The sequence below is a fragment of the Ilyonectria robusta genome, assembly GCF_021365365.1.
Source record: "Ilyonectria robusta strain PMI_751 chromosome Unknown BGZ61scaffold_16, whole genome shotgun sequence".
NCBI classification, from domain to species: domain Eukaryota; kingdom Fungi; phylum Ascomycota; class Sordariomycetes; order Hypocreales; family Nectriaceae; genus Ilyonectria; species Ilyonectria robusta.
In genome coordinates, this window is record NW_025764450.1 from 1,008,558 (window position 1) to 1,022,988 (window position 14,431).

General features: G+C 50.6%; 7 protein-coding genes across 7 annotated transcripts; 2 read left to right on the forward strand and 5 right to left on the reverse strand.

The window, feature by feature from the left end:
• Positions 1 to 36: 36 nt before the first annotated feature.
• BGZ61DRAFT_456279 (uncharacterized protein) lies at positions 37 to 1,694 on the reverse strand. Its single transcript, XM_046246490.1, has 3 exons — positions 1,198 to 1,694; positions 367 to 1,146; positions 37 to 132 (listed from the first exon to the last, which is right to left on the reverse strand). The coding sequence occupies exons 1-3, from the start codon at positions 1,399 to 1,401 to the stop codon at positions 112 to 114; spliced, it is 1,005 nt and encodes a 334-aa protein (XP_046101700.1). The 5' UTR covers positions 1,402 to 1,694; the 3' UTR covers positions 37 to 111.
• Positions 1,695 to 1,777: 83 nt separating this feature from the next.
• On the forward strand, positions 1,778 to 3,822 carry BGZ61DRAFT_456281 (T5orf172 domain-containing protein). Its single transcript, XM_046246491.1, has one exon. It carries the CDS (start codon positions 1,993 to 1,995, stop codon positions 3,586 to 3,588), a length of 1,596 nt encoding a protein of 531 aa, XP_046101701.1. The 5' UTR covers positions 1,778 to 1,992; the 3' UTR covers positions 3,589 to 3,822.
• Positions 3,823 to 4,282: 460 nt separating this feature from the next.
• On the reverse strand, positions 4,283 to 5,675 carry BGZ61DRAFT_496109 (uncharacterized protein; the record flags this gene model as incomplete). The annotated part of the gene is made up of 5 exons (XM_046250975.1): positions 4,283 to 4,644; positions 4,713 to 4,777; positions 4,842 to 4,959; positions 5,051 to 5,420; positions 5,526 to 5,675. The coding sequence occupies 5 exons, from the start codon at positions 5,673 to 5,675 to the stop codon at positions 4,283 to 4,285; spliced, it is 1,065 nt and encodes a 354-aa protein (XP_046101702.1).
• Positions 5,676 to 7,334: 1,659 nt separating this feature from the next.
• On the reverse strand, positions 7,335 to 7,859 carry BGZ61DRAFT_535193 (uncharacterized protein; the record flags this gene model as incomplete). The annotated part of the gene is made up of 1 exon (XM_046254245.1): positions 7,335 to 7,859. The coding sequence occupies one exon, from the start codon at positions 7,857 to 7,859 to the stop codon at positions 7,335 to 7,337; it is 525 nt and encodes a 174-aa protein (XP_046101703.1).
• A 929-nt stretch (positions 7,860 to 8,788) lies between these two features.
• Positions 8,789 to 10,925, reverse strand: BGZ61DRAFT_456282 (fungal-specific transcription factor domain-containing protein). Its single transcript, XM_046246492.1, has 5 exons — positions 10,770 to 10,925; positions 10,364 to 10,702; positions 10,016 to 10,302; positions 9,699 to 9,959; positions 8,789 to 9,637 (listed from the first exon to the last, which is right to left on the reverse strand). The coding sequence occupies exons 1-5, from the start codon at positions 10,816 to 10,818 to the stop codon at positions 9,065 to 9,067; spliced, it is 1,509 nt and encodes a 502-aa protein (XP_046101704.1). The 5' UTR covers positions 10,819 to 10,925; the 3' UTR covers positions 8,789 to 9,064.
• Positions 10,926 to 11,268: 343 nt separating this feature from the next.
• BGZ61DRAFT_456284 (uncharacterized protein) lies at positions 11,269 to 12,600 on the forward strand. Its single transcript, XM_046246493.1, has one exon. The coding sequence runs from the start codon at positions 11,317 to 11,319 to the stop codon at positions 12,394 to 12,396; it is 1,080 nt and encodes a 359-aa protein (XP_046101705.1). The 5' UTR covers positions 11,269 to 11,316; the 3' UTR covers positions 12,397 to 12,600.
• Positions 12,601 to 12,883: 283 nt separating this feature from the next.
• BGZ61DRAFT_550711 (ankyrin repeat-containing domain protein) lies at positions 12,884 to 14,202 on the reverse strand (the record flags this gene model as incomplete). Its single annotated transcript, XM_046255477.1, has 2 exons — positions 12,884 to 14,087; positions 14,138 to 14,202. The coding sequence occupies 2 exons, from the start codon at positions 14,200 to 14,202 to the stop codon at positions 12,884 to 12,886; spliced, it is 1,269 nt and encodes a 422-aa protein (XP_046101706.1).
• Positions 14,203 to 14,431: the final 229 nt, after the last annotated feature.

Below are 14,431 nucleotides of genomic sequence, written 5' to 3' on the forward strand. Positions count from 1 at the left end.
ACCCTACTTGACAATGCTGAAATCATATGACACTCGACGGATTTAACTTGCCACTCCTGTGCAAAACCTCTACGACATACGCGAAGCCCGAGGCATGTTCACCCCAGATCATTATTTGTAAATGACATAGCGCTGTAAATACATAATAGATATGAGTGGGATCTTAGGCATACGGCATTTTAGAGTGCAGGCCCCGAGGGTCTTTTGCATTATATGAACTCCGACCATCATCCGAAAATCATTCAAGATACTCTCAAGTACGTCCCATCTCTTGCTGTCTACATTATTTCCAACCGCCATTTCCTACCGACCAAGTTAAAAAAGGAGAAAGCAGATCACTAAAATAAAACAAATGATAAAAAAGACTGAAGGACAGTCACAACCCGCATCCGTGTTGTTCACCACACGCTCCTCGTCTTGTACGGGCAAAGGTAAATGACCTGTACTCCTCCTAGTCTCTGGCATTGTATTCCGGGCCGTATTGGGCGGTATCATTGTGCCATAGCTTCTAGCGTGAGCTGCAGTAATGGCTCTCATTTGGCGCTCAAGCTCGACATTACTATATGGGTTTGCTTGGACCGCGCTGGGTGAGCTGCGAGCTGGAAGGTGTGGTGGATAAAGCGCGACTCTGGTGTACTGCGATGGTAGGGTTGCCGCAGCTTGGGCGTAAGTGGAAGCAATAGGAACTGGATAGACGCGATGTGCGTGTTGGACCTGGTAACCTTGCCCCGGTGAAGTGAATGCAGGACGATTGGTGGGAGGGAGTGGAGGAGAGTTGGTGGGATCCAGTCCAGAACCGTTTGACCAACTGAGCTCAGGACTGGCCGGATGGTTGAGCGTAGCTTGGCTTGGTGATGGCAAGGGCGGTTGAAACTGCGCACTCTCAAGCAGTTCCTTATACGAAGCAGCCGTGAAGATGCAGTAGAGCGCATGGCGCCCATGATAGCCTCGTAAGCAGTCGAGCGGGACCTGTATCTTCCTCATCGTCTTGACATACGACTTCTTTCTAAGCTCCATGTCCGATTTCAAGCGCAGAAGCTTCCCACTGTCTGGATGAGGGTCGCAAGGGTGAACTGGCAAATGGCCAGCTCTGACATCTTGAGTCCAGCGGCAGTCTTGGAGCGCTCTGCCGTTCAACGATGTTATCTGGGCCACGTCAGCGATGGAGAATTAGCCTTGGCTTGATGTTGGACTCACCAATAACACAACGACTTTTTCGCTCTCTGGAAACGGCGAAAGAACTACTACAGGATGATTGTAGCAGCCGTCGTCAATACCAAGGTCGCACTGCAGTTCGCCTTGCTTGGGCAGCCACATGATCTTGCCGGCGAGGAGGCATGATTTCTGGGGTCGGTCGGCTGGGTGAGTCCGGTCCGGATATTTACGACGGGCCTTTGGCATGATGGCACTCAAGAGGGTTCCTGCAAACAAGGGACAGTCTTAATGCTGAATGTGACGATGAGTTGCCGGCGACGCGTTCAATGTCATGAGATTAGGCTGCGAGCGGGGTAAATGGTATCAGATATCAACAGCGCCTAATAAAGACGTTTGAATGGTGGCCAACGGCTGCCAATAAGGCGTGCAGGTTGGCGCAGTCGATGAGGCCTCCGAACCATCCTGAATGGTGCGTTGGTCGTGTTGTGTTGGTCGTGATGTGTTGGTCCGGCCTGCGGAAGGCCGACCACCTCTGAGACCAAATCAATCTTAGAGGAGCGACCAGCACACCAAGGCAGATTCATGCCACGGAGGTGCACGCGCTTTCCCCTTTTCTCCATGATTGTCGTCCAACTTGGCGTTGCGGGCGCTTAATTCGGTGCAGCACAGCCCCCATGATATGACTCGGAAAAAGCCTTAAACCACAATTCGCCCCTTCGCATCCCGTTTGGCTCCGATCATCCAAGTCTCTTGCGGAAGAGAATTATATTTTCTTGCATATATCGACATCATTACTGGTCACTTTGCCACTCCATTGTTGGATTGTCCGCCTCAACCATGTCTTCAAGCAATGATGAGAAGGCTGAGAAGGCCCACATGGCTAACAACCTAAGCGATTTTCCGGAGCCTCAGAAATCGAACTCCAAGTTCGTTCCGTATCCAAGTCCTCCGAATTCACCACCTCAAACGAAAGCACCTATACCCCGAGCCCCGAGAATATCCGGAGACAGAGCTCTTCCGGCTGGAGCCGTCTCCTCTGCTCCTCTCAGTCCTCCAGCAACCTCTCCTCGGCGTTCGTCAGCGTTGACGGTCCATCAACAGCCGAAAGAAGGAGAGATCAATGCTGCAACACTGAGGACTCGCCTGGGTCTCGGCAATGGGCGGTGCGGGGGAATGGCAAAAACAGGACGGCCTTGTGGGAGTTGGTCACCAGCAGCGAACAAAGCTGGGGTCACTTCACAGCTCGAGTCGATGATAAACCTCACGCAGTCATCTCTAGAACTCAAAGCTGAGCTGGATAAGCTTGTCATGCTTGTGCATTGCAAAAATCACGACAGTGGTCTCCCGAAAAAGTCTCGAATCGAAGCCTGGATAATGGAATTTCCCATCGGAGAAGCTGGTATAACCAACCCTGCCACGTCGGTTGAAAAGCGAATCCGAGAGGCTTTGAATCTTAAGTCTACCCAGTGCATAGGAGTAGTGGGTCCGGACTTGGGCTGTCTGCGCGGAATTGGCGGGCAACGGGTGAATAATTGCGCGGTGACGATTGATGAGATTGTCAATCCGGACGTTTATCAGGATGACGTCTATCTTGAAGGTCTACTAAAAGTTCTCGAGACAAATATGTATTGTCCCTTGCACATAAACAAGCAACCCCTTCAAATGGTGGCATCGTGGAAGGAGAGCATTCTGGAGATCCTCGAGGAGCACCTGGCCAAGCCGGCTGAAAGCAGTGCACCCGAGCAGACCGGAGGCCCCTCCGGAGACTCAAACGCTCAAGGGTCTGAGAGCCCCTCGGCCAAAAGGAGCGATGGGCTTGTCTTGGGAAGTGGAAACCTGTCGATCCCCAACTTCGATGGAGATTTGAGCAAGTACTGGCCAGCCGCATACGACACCTCCCCGTTTGAGATAATCGTGAGAAGTGCCAGACTTGCCGACTACAAGTCTTCATATGCCATGGTCAAACGCGAAATGATGAGAGAACTGGGTGAGAAGGACCGGATAAAAGGACATGTTTATATGTATGAGGTTGAAGGAAACAAAGGGTTTGTGAAAATTGGGTACACGGCTCGTACCGTGGAGGGTCGCCATCGGGAGTGGGATTTCGATTGCAACAGGGCCACCAAAGCCCTATACCCCATTCCTTCAACCACTTCCGCCGAAGTTCTGAATGTCCGTCGAGTCGAGGCATTGTGTCACGCGGAGCTGAACCATCGCAGGATCAGAATATATTGCAAGGCTTGCCTGAAGCCGCATCTAGAATGGTTCGAGATCTCGGCTGCGGAGGGCATTGCGGTGATCCAAAAGTGGTCCAATTGGATGGAAACCTGGCCGTACAAGTCCACGGAGTTGAGATCTGGGGCGAAATGGACGGTCAGGGAGGAGGAGAGGAAGAGGGCGCAGGATATGGACCGCTTCCTAAGGGAAATATAAGGAGCCCGCGGATGGGAAAATGAGGACCGGTGAGATGGGCAGGCCATTCACAATGTATTTTCCTTGGGAGCCTATCGATTTGTACAATAGAACGAGGGGAATAGCCAGTTTGATTCATCTCTTCCTCATTAAAGTCATCCTGAATCTCGGCGAAACGGTCACCCCAGTTCTGGATCCGACCGTCACAACATTCATAAATTAGGCACAAATAATGCAAATAAGGCGTAGACGCACCATGTCACCGACATTTTCAATCTATATTTTCCTAGCCTCTTTAGCGTATGCGAGATGCATTCCCTCACTGTGTCCGCTTTCTAGTTATTATTTTTGGTGGAAGATTGGGTTCTCGTCGCTTTCGCTTTGAGCGTAGAACCGATCTTCTGATCCACCACCGTCCCACCAAGCCCACAGCAATTAGCTTACCCTAGAGCCCTAGGATGAGCTCGACGAATGCTACGCTAGGCGATAGAATTCTTAGTCAAGGATGTGTTAATTTTGTATCCGAGTTTAAAATAAAAGTTAGAGATCGCAAATCGTTTAATTTAACATACCCATTAGTTTATTGCACACTGTTACGTCGAATCCAGACAGATCTGAAACTGAAACGCAAACATTGCATTTGGCAACTCTCGCAATGAAACCGTGTGACACACAGTTTGGGTTCCATCATCGATGATTTTTGCTAATTATACTATTAGGAGTGAATCCCTAGAATCTCCTCTTCACTCTGATTATCTCCTGGAAACCCCCCTCTAATAGCAGATGACTTTATGTTGGAGTTGTGAAGGTCCAGGTCCTTATCCACCCTAACGATGTGCTGCCCATCCTTGGCGCAGGAATCTACAGACTCTGCGCGGATTTCGTCGTGCATCTCGTTGGTTCCAATTGTGCGTAGTCGATACCCTCCTGCCGTATTTGCATTGTACTTGCTCCCGTCTTTGGAACTCCATTTCCCGAGATACTTCTTATACAAGGGGCGACAAACAGGAATGCCGATGCAGACCATAGTCACGGCCATTTCGGCGGCTGACCAAACGATGATTCCAACAGAGTCCTCTGCGTCAAGAAAAATTGTTATTATTGAAGAATGATAAGGAAGGATTGAGGAGAGGAAAATGGCATACTCAGGTAGTTCTTGCTCAGAAGACCGGGAATCTCGGTTGCTCGCTTGATGCCACAGACTCCAGCGCTGCCACCGGTCAGTTATCCATCTTGTCTTGGGTTGGAGAGAAATTAATGACAATTCCACTTACATACTGCCTAAGCTCATGCTACCAAGAATGACAAGTTTCTCTCGTTGATTCATTTGGAGCTTCCACATGAAGATCCATGGGAAGATGGCAAAGAAGAAGTCAACAAGGATGCAAGTCGCTGGTAGTAAACTCTTTAGCATGCTTGCCTATGCCGAACTATACTGCCGCCGAAGGGATAGGAAATAGGGATATCCGCCGGGGGGACTCACCTCCTAGAATGATGGAAACTGGCAGAATATTGAGTTCACACTTTCCACCAAGCAATGTCCGATCCCAGAGATATGCAGGCGGCGAGCATTGGAACCAGAAACACAACAGGCAAGAAATGGAAGCGCCCATGAGAAACCAAAGGGCGGCCCAGATGGCGACTTTGTGCCAGGTCTGCTGCACGAGTCGCAAAAGGAAGAGGCCAAGTGACCACTTGGCGAGAGCCATTCCCAAAACGTTGAACGTCTGACTTATACACTCGAAGAGGACCGCCTTGGATATGTTGTGGGCGTTGTGGATATCGAATGTGTTCTGGCCGAATCCATACATGGCAGAGATGTTGATAAAAATGGTGAAGAGGAGCAGGCAGACCTAGAAATCTGACCGGTTAGAGGGCACTCGGAGAACTGCGATACTCTTGGGAGGCTTGCCCCGAACAGAGGCAGATTGAGTTCACATCGTCCAGGGTTTACCTACAAATGCCAGGATGAAGACAAAATCGTCCGTTCCAAACGCCTTGACCAGTATCATGCGGGCGTAGATGCGGAGGATGACGAAGATTAGGACCATGACGGTCAATGACCACATCACGGCGACGGCCCAAGGGCCATCGCCCGCCATAGCCATTTTATCGAACTGATGAGGTGGGGATATCAGAACTGAACCAGAGTTTGCTCGAAGGCTGTTGGATAGAATAGACAGTCTAGAGGCAGAGGTGGAGATGGAGAACTGGGCTGGGAGCAGATCGGCGATGTAGAGAGGGTGTCAGACCTCCAATTTTCAAGGGCCCACGCGTGGAGAGGTAGGAGTGCCTATATAGTTGCAGCCAGATCAGCCACGTCTAATCATGACTAGACAGTGGGAGATGGGCCCCCCTGACTCAAGCAGTAAGTGCCCCGAATGCCACCAGCCTGGTGTGGAAGTTCTCGTATGTGAGACAGCATGACTCGTATCTCCTTAGACGGCCCCCCGATGAGATTTCTTCCCCTACGCGGCTTAATGTTACCTGTCCTGAAGGTAGCATTCTCGCATACAACGGCCTTGTGCGACAGAAACTTCTCAACTGTCCAGACACCAGTGTTGTGCGACATTGAGGGGAGACAACGGGCTAGAAATAAAGCAATCCTCCTTCACCAAGAGGTCGACGGCCACCCCTGAGACCACCGGTTGCATCATTTAGCAACTAACGAAGTCAAATGTGTGGAGATGAACGGAAGCTAGCATGACAAGAGCAGCCAAACTCCCTAAATCCGGAGCAAATTCCGGCGGCCCATTCCGGATCCATTCCGGAGCAACACCAAAACGCGGGGCCCCGGATTGTCGCGAAAGTCAACTGGTGTGTCTGTCACCTAGCTTAACGAGTCTAGTTGCAACAGGTGCAAAGGCCCGCTCCACAATGTAGAGCCGATAATACACATTATGTACCACAAAGTCATTATCCGTCGAGTTTATGGCTTTGTAGCATCAACGCTAGCAAATGAATTCTCAAGGGAACATCCTGGCATGGAATGCAAATCACGGATTGCGATTATCGTCAAAAGTCTACACTTAGGGTGAGTCGTGTAGCTGATACCGACTTTCGACTACGGAGACACTGTGGCCGGGTGTGTCATTACGACGAACCATACCACATCTACTCATCTTTGCATTTTTCAAAGCGTTGCTGAGCATAACAGCACTACCTACACAGCACTGGCCACTGATGCATTCAGGGCCAGGCCACAATCGACGCAACAATTGGGATGCTATGACGCTACATATGAAAGACGACCTGGACATCTAAGATAAGACATATAAAAATTAGTATAAACCATTGTCAGACCTGGACCGACCGGACCTATCTTTCTTTAAAACATGCGCTACGTCAAAATTAGCGGATTCATCGCCTCAGATTTACAAGTCGCCCCAATTGGTATTTTCCCAGGGTCTGAACATTTCGTCCAAGAACTAACAGGAGCTAAATCAAGCTCAAATGCCCTATAAAGTTACAAGCTACTCCTAGCCCCGAGGCCCGGCGAGCTGTTAACCTCCCGCAACAGGCAGTCCATCTGATTGCCTTCCTCACACTTATAGAAGCCTTTGCACAGCCTAGGAATGGAACCCCAGGTTGTCGAGCTTGGTCCACTGCTTGCGATGGTCTCTAAAACTAGGACAGAAATAAGTATCACATTATGGTTCGCCTGGGGCCTTCCGGCTTTTCAGTTAATTACATTTCAACGACACCCACATCCCGTCATCAGAAACCGCCGGCCGCAGCTCAAACTCTCCACACAAGACGTATAGCCTTCATGATGTCAGGCCGAAAATCAGGGTCATGGCTCCTGCTGCAAGCGCAAGACTCAGCGAAGGCGTGGTCACTCCTGCTCCAGAATAAGGATCTCTGAGATAGGGATATCCCTCAACCTCGAATTTATCCGTCGCCACCAGATTTGAGCTCCAGCTCTGGTTGGAGTATGGGAGCCTCGAAAGAGATGCTTCGAACCAGTTGTTCTTGCCCTTAACAAGAAGCTGCTCGAAGCCGTCCGCGGTCACATTCGCTATCCATTCAGGGGCGTCCCATGTCCACGTACTAGTGTTTCTGGTGTCGAGTCGTTCGAAGTTGATCCCCCACCGACCCGACCCGGAGGAGTCGCCCGTAGCGAATATAAGCTGAAGCCAGGGTTGCAGGGGGTTTCCTCCAACAATTGGCCATTCAAATACGACAGGCTCAGAGAAGTTGATTGGTTTGGTGGTATCGGGCGCGGTAAACTCGAATGTACGAGCGACCGGCGTCAAGGTGGAGATGAAGAAGAGGGCGGGTAGGACTCTCATTGTTAAAGGTGAGGACGTAGGTAGTCGCACAAAAATTAGTTTGAAGAATAGAGGTAGAGATTTAGACGTTTGCTGGCCAAGTTGAAGTGTTGACGAGGAAAACCAGAGTTGCGTGGAGCGCCTTGGACGCTTTTATTATTAGCCGCTGGTCCGCTAAGAAGAGAAAAAACATTGACGCCAACAGCTCCGCTGCAAAATCGCATTCTTCCAAGGATGCCTGGTCGTTCAGCGCTCAGCCCTACGGCACAGCAGCCCTATAAGGAAGGTCGGTATGGAATCGATTGTTCCAGATCCCCAGAGGATGCGCTTGTGAGGACTCGTATAGCTGGGCGACGATGCGGTCCAACGGCGGAGGAGATCTGGTCCTCTCGTTGGACTTTGCTGGTGGTCAGCATTTAGACAGGCTTAGTGCAATGCCGTCAGCAGATCAACCTTGCAGGGGGCTGGGCAGGGAAGCAACTTGAGGGAGGCCGCCTGGGCGCCTAAATGCCATTGAGCGAGAGATCGAGTATCTCGCGATCTGACGACGGGATAGCAGTTGTTGTCTTTCGAAGATGACTACAGGCTCCCTTGCTCCCTGCTTTCATCCGATGCGCAATGGTGCTTACACTTACTTTTCCTCGGTTCATGGCAACGGTCACAGAGCGACTGCACCGCATTAGAGAAGGTTTAGGCATAATTCAGACTGCATTAAGCTTAAGGCTCCCGGGGTAAGTAAGTAGTGTAACAGGGGTACCGCCGGTTTCGTAACCGAGCTGGAGGAGCTACTTAGCCCTACGAAAGATCATGATCTGGCTATTGGTGGATATTCCTACGTGCAAGTTTTTAGACGAGCCAAGTCGGGAAATCGATCGGCAATCACAAATACCTCGAGAACTTTGAGGGATCACCACCGGTTTTTACGCCACTGATGGATCCGATACCGTCAATTCAATGGTTGTAGTCTTGTTCAAATTGTTGATGATGATCGCAATCACCTTCCGGTCATCCGGACCGGCCGGAAGAGGGGTTATCTGACCCCCTTCATGACTAATGTCCGGATATCAATCTACTGAATGTTTCCTAGTACAGAGTCTCTCTCCAACAGCCACCTCAAGGGAGGGCGCACACTGATTCCTACAAATACACCAACTGCTGCTTATGTCACTCTCAAACCACCGAGTAACCTCTTCAATCCTCGTTAACGTCGTCAGGCCAGACCCTAGCTATGCATAGGATGGGAGGGTCCGATTAGAGCTTATCACCGTGTTCATCAAGCCAAAGTAGTTGACCAGCAATTCGCCGTCCGCATAAAGATCCTGCTGCACCCAAACTGACTTAATCTCAGCCTGCAACCCTTTCATACTGCGAACCTGGACCTTCTTCTCGGTCCTGTCGATAAGCTCAAGGATAAGAGCTCTTTGCTGGTCTGTCCGCGCCTCGCACGCCAGGATGAACAAGGGAAAGAAGTGGTCACAAGAAGGTGCCCGAACTGGCACCGCGAATGCCCTTTCTATGAGATGCTCCAGCACTGGGGGTGGTTCTCGTGGACTCTGTGAAGCACGCACGAGGTAGATAAGCGTAGCCATCTGGTACAACTCAATCGGTATGTGTGGTTCATCACCCGTATCGCCAAAAGCCGGCGTGGTAGATAGGTTTGTTACCTTCTCTTCAAGAGCTTTAAGGCGGTTTTGGTATTCCCTATCGTGGCTTTCGGGTTTCAGTGGGTCGAGCACGGTGTCGCATGTCTCCGAAAGCAGGTTTAATATTTCGTGAGCAGGGTTTGACGAACGAATGGCCTACAAGTAGGTGTAAGCGGGTGATGATGGGAAAGGTGGTTAATGCTGCCATAGGACGTACGCGTCTGTCTTTTACCAACGGCAGATACTGGGCGTTTGTGGTGTCCAATCTGATCGCGTCCGTGGCCTCTAAATCCACTGATTTGTGGCACCAATGATGCATGGCAAACCGAGAGAGTGCGTTGTGATAGTAGACCCAATCAAGAAGGTGTCCAATCTCGCTTTGGTCCGATTGTTGTTCGAGGCCAGCCCCTTGGATGATGTCCATGGCTCCCCGAACATACCAAAGCCACTCACCAGAACCTTCTGATGGTAACAGGATCTACACAAGTTGTTAATTTCACTGGGTTATTCCTCATGTACGGTTCTGTAACTCACGTCATAGGTTCCAAGGAGCATGCACGTGGCCACGTGCTGAGCAGCTTCGGCCGAGCTGAGGACTCCGCCTCTCATGGAAGCAGATAGACCATGAAGCGCGGACACCTTGAATTGAACAGCCTCCAGATGAAGTCCGCCACGGTGGAGGGAAGACACGGCAAGCAGCGCGTAGAAAAGAGCGCGGCCAGAAATAGTATCATTTGCGAGGGCCATGCGTGTAAGCGAATCTCGAATGTGCATTGTCGTTGAATTGAACGCAGCCAACGACCGATAGGCTGTACTGCAGACTAGTGCGTATAACTCGTGAGCTGGTCCTGATATTATCCAAAAGCACATGTTGTAACTTACAGTGATGCACCAGGTCCATGTGCTTCAGTCCTGGCTGCGGTTGTCTCCACAGCTTCGGAGGAAGATGGACCAGGTGTGGAGGTTGTATCTCCCTGAGGGCCTGTAGGGATAGATGACGATGCAATTCAATGTCCTGCAACGTCGTGTTGATGAATCGGATCTTGGTCCATTCGTGCAAAAATGCGCTGTCTGACGGTGCTGACGACGCCTGCGTAACCGCACGCTTTTTGTCGTTGTCCCTAGGCCACGATAACCGCAGTCCATACCCTTGACATTCTCGTTGGGCTCGGGCACATTTCTGGCAACTAGGCAGAGTCCGGTCACATTGGATCTTTCGGGCTGAGGGATCCGAGTTAGATACTGTTGACTATGTCCACAGCCACATGATGCAGGCAACGTCACCAACCTTTACAAGTCCAGCAGGCTTTCTTAGCCTTGAGGGTGTCGATGGACATGGCAGATCGGACGTAAGAAGTAAGTCCGCGCGAGTGTTGCCTGGAGTGTTACCTGAGAGTGAATAATCAAATAGATGACGAAGCTCCATGAGAGAGTAACAACCGACGTTCGCAAAAAGTTGCTTGACGTGGGGTCGTCCTTTTTATCTCTTGTTGGCTCATGCCATTCCCCTCCGACTAAGCCGATCAGACCCACCAGGTGCAACTTTCTCCGAGCATTTAAAGTAGGCATTTGTCATCAGTCGACGTGGATCGGATCAAGATGCCCCGCCAAACAAAGAGAGGACAAATTAATTCACACATAAGTCAGTCTAAATTATAGGGGAATCTGGTTGTCCTTTTTTTACCATACTACGTAGTGGCTGCACCCACAATCTTGCGGGGTGGCAAAATGGATCGGTCCTGGCGCTATGATGGACGACGACGAGGCCCCCAGTAAGCACTGTCATACACCAAGCCACCAGAGGAATACTTGTGAATTCGCAATGCGAGGAAATCATGGTTCGGGTTAATTGCTCGAGCACCGTATCCTGCCTCCATGGGTATAAATGTAGCCGGTTTCCCTCCTCAACCCAGCAGATCTCCAGACTCACACCACAGCATATCTCTCACAGAATCACTCTCATCTTTTTCATATTTCCCAACACACTTGTCATCATGGCTACCTATCTCGTCACACAGGCAACTGGCCAACAAGGCCAAGCCGTCACCAAGCACCTCCTGGCAGCGGGTGCCAAAGTCCACGCAGTTGTGCGTGACCCCCAGAGAATCCCGCCCATCTTGGAGGATCCAGCTGTCACCGTGTTCAAAGGGGAAAGTGTCAACTTCGACCAAATCTTCCAAGCCGCGCAGGGTTGCAAGGGAGTGTACTTGAACACTTTTCCCATCCCGGGGCTAGAGGCCCAACAGGCAAAGACCATCATTGAGGCAAGCAAGAAGGCAGGAATCAAGACCATTGTTGCATGCACGACCATGTACACTGGCAACAAGGCCGTGTGGGACACTCCAGCCGCAGAAGAAATCGAACTGCGCGGATATTTCCTTTCCAAAGCCGAGGTTGAAGATGCCGTGCGCGGAGGCGGTTTCGAAGCCTACACCATACTTCGGCCAGCATTCATTCATGTCGACTTCATGTTGCCAAACGCCTATGGTAACTTTCCCAAACTTGCCACAGAAGGACAGTTGGATCACGCCTACAACGATGGAGCCAGGATGCTCTATACGGATGCAAACGACATTGGCAAGTATGTCACGGCGGCCTTCCTGGATCCCGCCAAATTCGCCGGTCATGAGATTGAGCTCGGCAACGAAAACTTGACCATTGAAGAGGTCCGCGACATCGTTGCTCGAGTCAGCGGTAGAAACGTCCAGGCGAAAAAGCGGACTCCAGCGGAAATTGAAGCGATCAAACCCACGCTCTTTGGCCAACGATTTCACCTTTGGGCAAACGTCAATGATTTCAGCGCTGCCTCAGAGGCTGCCAAGGAAGTTCAGGCCAAGTACGGTATTCCCTTTACTTCTCTCGAAGAGGCTTTGCAGAGGGACAAAGCCCGCCTTCTCGAGTGTGTGCCAGCTTAGTGTTACAACGAATGACAAGCGCCGTCGACTATGGTAGAATGAATGCCTGACTCCGTGTCTTTCACTTTTACCAATAGCAGTAGGAGGGATAGTCACAGAAGCGGCACGCTCGCAAGACCTGTCGGTTCAACAATTATTTACGCGCATTACCTGCACTTCAGACGAGCCTTGTGCTCCTAGCTATCAATACAACTGGGTTACTTAGATCTACAATCCACCATCACTGGACGTGAAGACACAATATTTGAATCAGACTGACGTCTGGACCGAATTAGCTCCAGCCCCCACATGAATAATGCCTCTTAAAATGGGGACTCTGTCTGCCTGATTTGGTAGCTTCCACAGTGCTTCCTGGTTTCAATGGGAAAATTCAAACCCTGCATTTTAATCTTATTTAACTAGATCCTTTTGCCTCCAACCTTATCTCTTAAAGCCTCTTACAACTCAAAGCTTCCTTGTACAAACAGCAGCCAGTTTGCCCCTTCTGTCACACTAGCTCCCCGACGGCTCTTCGACCCACAAACTCCCTCTTGATTTGCCCAAGTCGAATACAGAAGTCAACGGTCGATTCATCCCAACGGTGCTGCTGCCAGCTCCTCAACACCACCCTGATGGCTCTTATTCCACTCCATGGTATAACAGTAGCTTCATCGCTGGAGGCGGCGTTTGTCAGCTTGTTTTGGTCTTGGAATCTTCCAACCAGCAGCCACTTGGTAACCTTTGGGTGCGGCAGACTTGCAAGAAGTCCGCTTCTGTAAGTTCCATTCTCATCAGTGTACTCCAAATTGGCTCCTCTCCTGACCAGCAACTTGACCATTTCCAGTTTCCCACAAGCAATGGCACACATGAGGGGTGTGCCAAATGATGAGCCATCCTGCTCGATGTTTGCATGGAGGACAAGTAGCAACTCCGCCACTTGAGTGTAATTCCCGGCTGCTGCCTCGCATAGTAGACTGCCATACCACCAGCCATCCATGTCGAGGAGTATCTGCGCCTCTACTCGCGGTAAAGACAGATAAATCCTCTTCAAGAAATTGATTTGATTTTTAGCAGCAGCTTCGGAAAACAAATTGTACGTCTTGCAAACGCTTGGGCGCGGTCGTAAGGCTACCATCGAACGGGACTGGACAATATAGTCCCTGATGTCCGAGTGGTTGAGGGCCAGCCTTAGTGCGCAAGAACCATCTCGGTCGTACTGCTGCGGGTCAACTCCTCGAGCTATGAGATACTTGAAGGTGTCTACAGGCCAATCACCAAGCCTGGCGAGTGATGCCAAGTTCTCTCCTATCACATCCATGAAATGTTGAGAGAAACCGCTTTTCAGATCCAACAGCTGAACAATGTCGAGGTGACCTTTCTGAACTGCCCATGCCATTGCGGTATAGCCTTTGAAACCTCTACACTCCATTGCGGCGCCATTGGCGAGGATTTCTCTGACGATATCAAGTTGATTGTTCATGGAAGCAACTATTAGAGGGGTATCCTGATCCATGTCGATGGCGTTCACATCGGCGCCATTCTGGATGAGGAGGTTTAACGCATCGAGATTTCCGACAGAAGCCGCATGGTGGAGTGGTGTATCCCAGCACTCGCCATTATCTGGTTTGTCCGGCTGATTGATCAATGCCGATATTAATGCATGATCTGAGTTCCCCCGCAGCTCTTCTTCAAGGTGTGGTTTGAAGACACGACTGACCAGTCAGGACCAAGGCTGCAAGGGGATTCATCCGGTTGTACTTACCGATACATCGCAGTATTTCTTTTGACATGCGAGATGATTGCTTGTAGGATTTCGACCTCGTCCATGTTGACAGCCAAGTAGATGGGGCTTGTGAGTGCAGGGTACCAGCAAATCCCATGCCGGAGAGCAGCAGAAAGCACCTTATCCATGCACCTCCCAGAAAGCAGATTGAGTGCAGCGTGTTGAGTTACTTCCGGGTAGACGTTATGGTGACAGAAGACACCATGTGGGCTCGCTCTCTGCTTGAGTAGCCACTCGACAATGTTTTCTCTTTGAGCACCGATTGCGACAAAC

What these genes read in the sequence shown, in the direction of transcription:
- BGZ61DRAFT_456279 (XM_046246490.1), bottom strand. Translation starts at nt 1,401, where the DNA reads ATGCCAAAGGCCCGTCGTAAATATCCGGACCGGACTCACCCAGCCGAC. An exon ending in AAAAAGTCGTTGTGTTATTG is followed by an intron (nt 1,147 to 1,197) that starts GTGAGTCCAACA and finishes GACGTGGCCCAG; the next exon opens with ATAACATCGTTGAACGGCAG. An exon ending in CGGGTTGTGACTGTCCTTCA is followed by an intron (nt 133 to 366) that starts GTCTTTTTTATC and finishes ATGTATTTACAG; the next exon opens with CGCTATGTCATTTACAAATA.
- BGZ61DRAFT_456281 (XM_046246491.1), top strand. Translation starts at nt 1,993, where the DNA reads ATGTCTTCAAGCAATGATGAGAAGGCTGAGAAGGCCCACATGGCTAAC.
- BGZ61DRAFT_456282 (XM_046246492.1), bottom strand. Translation starts at nt 10,818, where the DNA reads ATGTCCATCGACACCCTCAAGGCTAAGAAAGCCTGCTGGACTTGTAAA. An exon ending in AGCCTGCTGGACTTGTAAAG is followed by an intron (nt 10,703 to 10,769) that starts GTTGGTGACGTT and finishes CGGATCCCTCAG; the next exon opens with CCCGAAAGATCCAATGTGAC. An exon ending in TGCTCCTTGGAACCTATGAC is followed by an intron (nt 9,960 to 10,015) that starts GTGAGTTACAGA and finishes CAACTTGTGTAG; the next exon opens with ATCCTGTTACCATCAGAAGG.
- BGZ61DRAFT_456284 (XM_046246493.1), top strand. Translation starts at nt 11,317, where the DNA reads ATGGTTCGGGTTAATTGCTCGAGCACCGTATCCTGCCTCCATGGGTAT.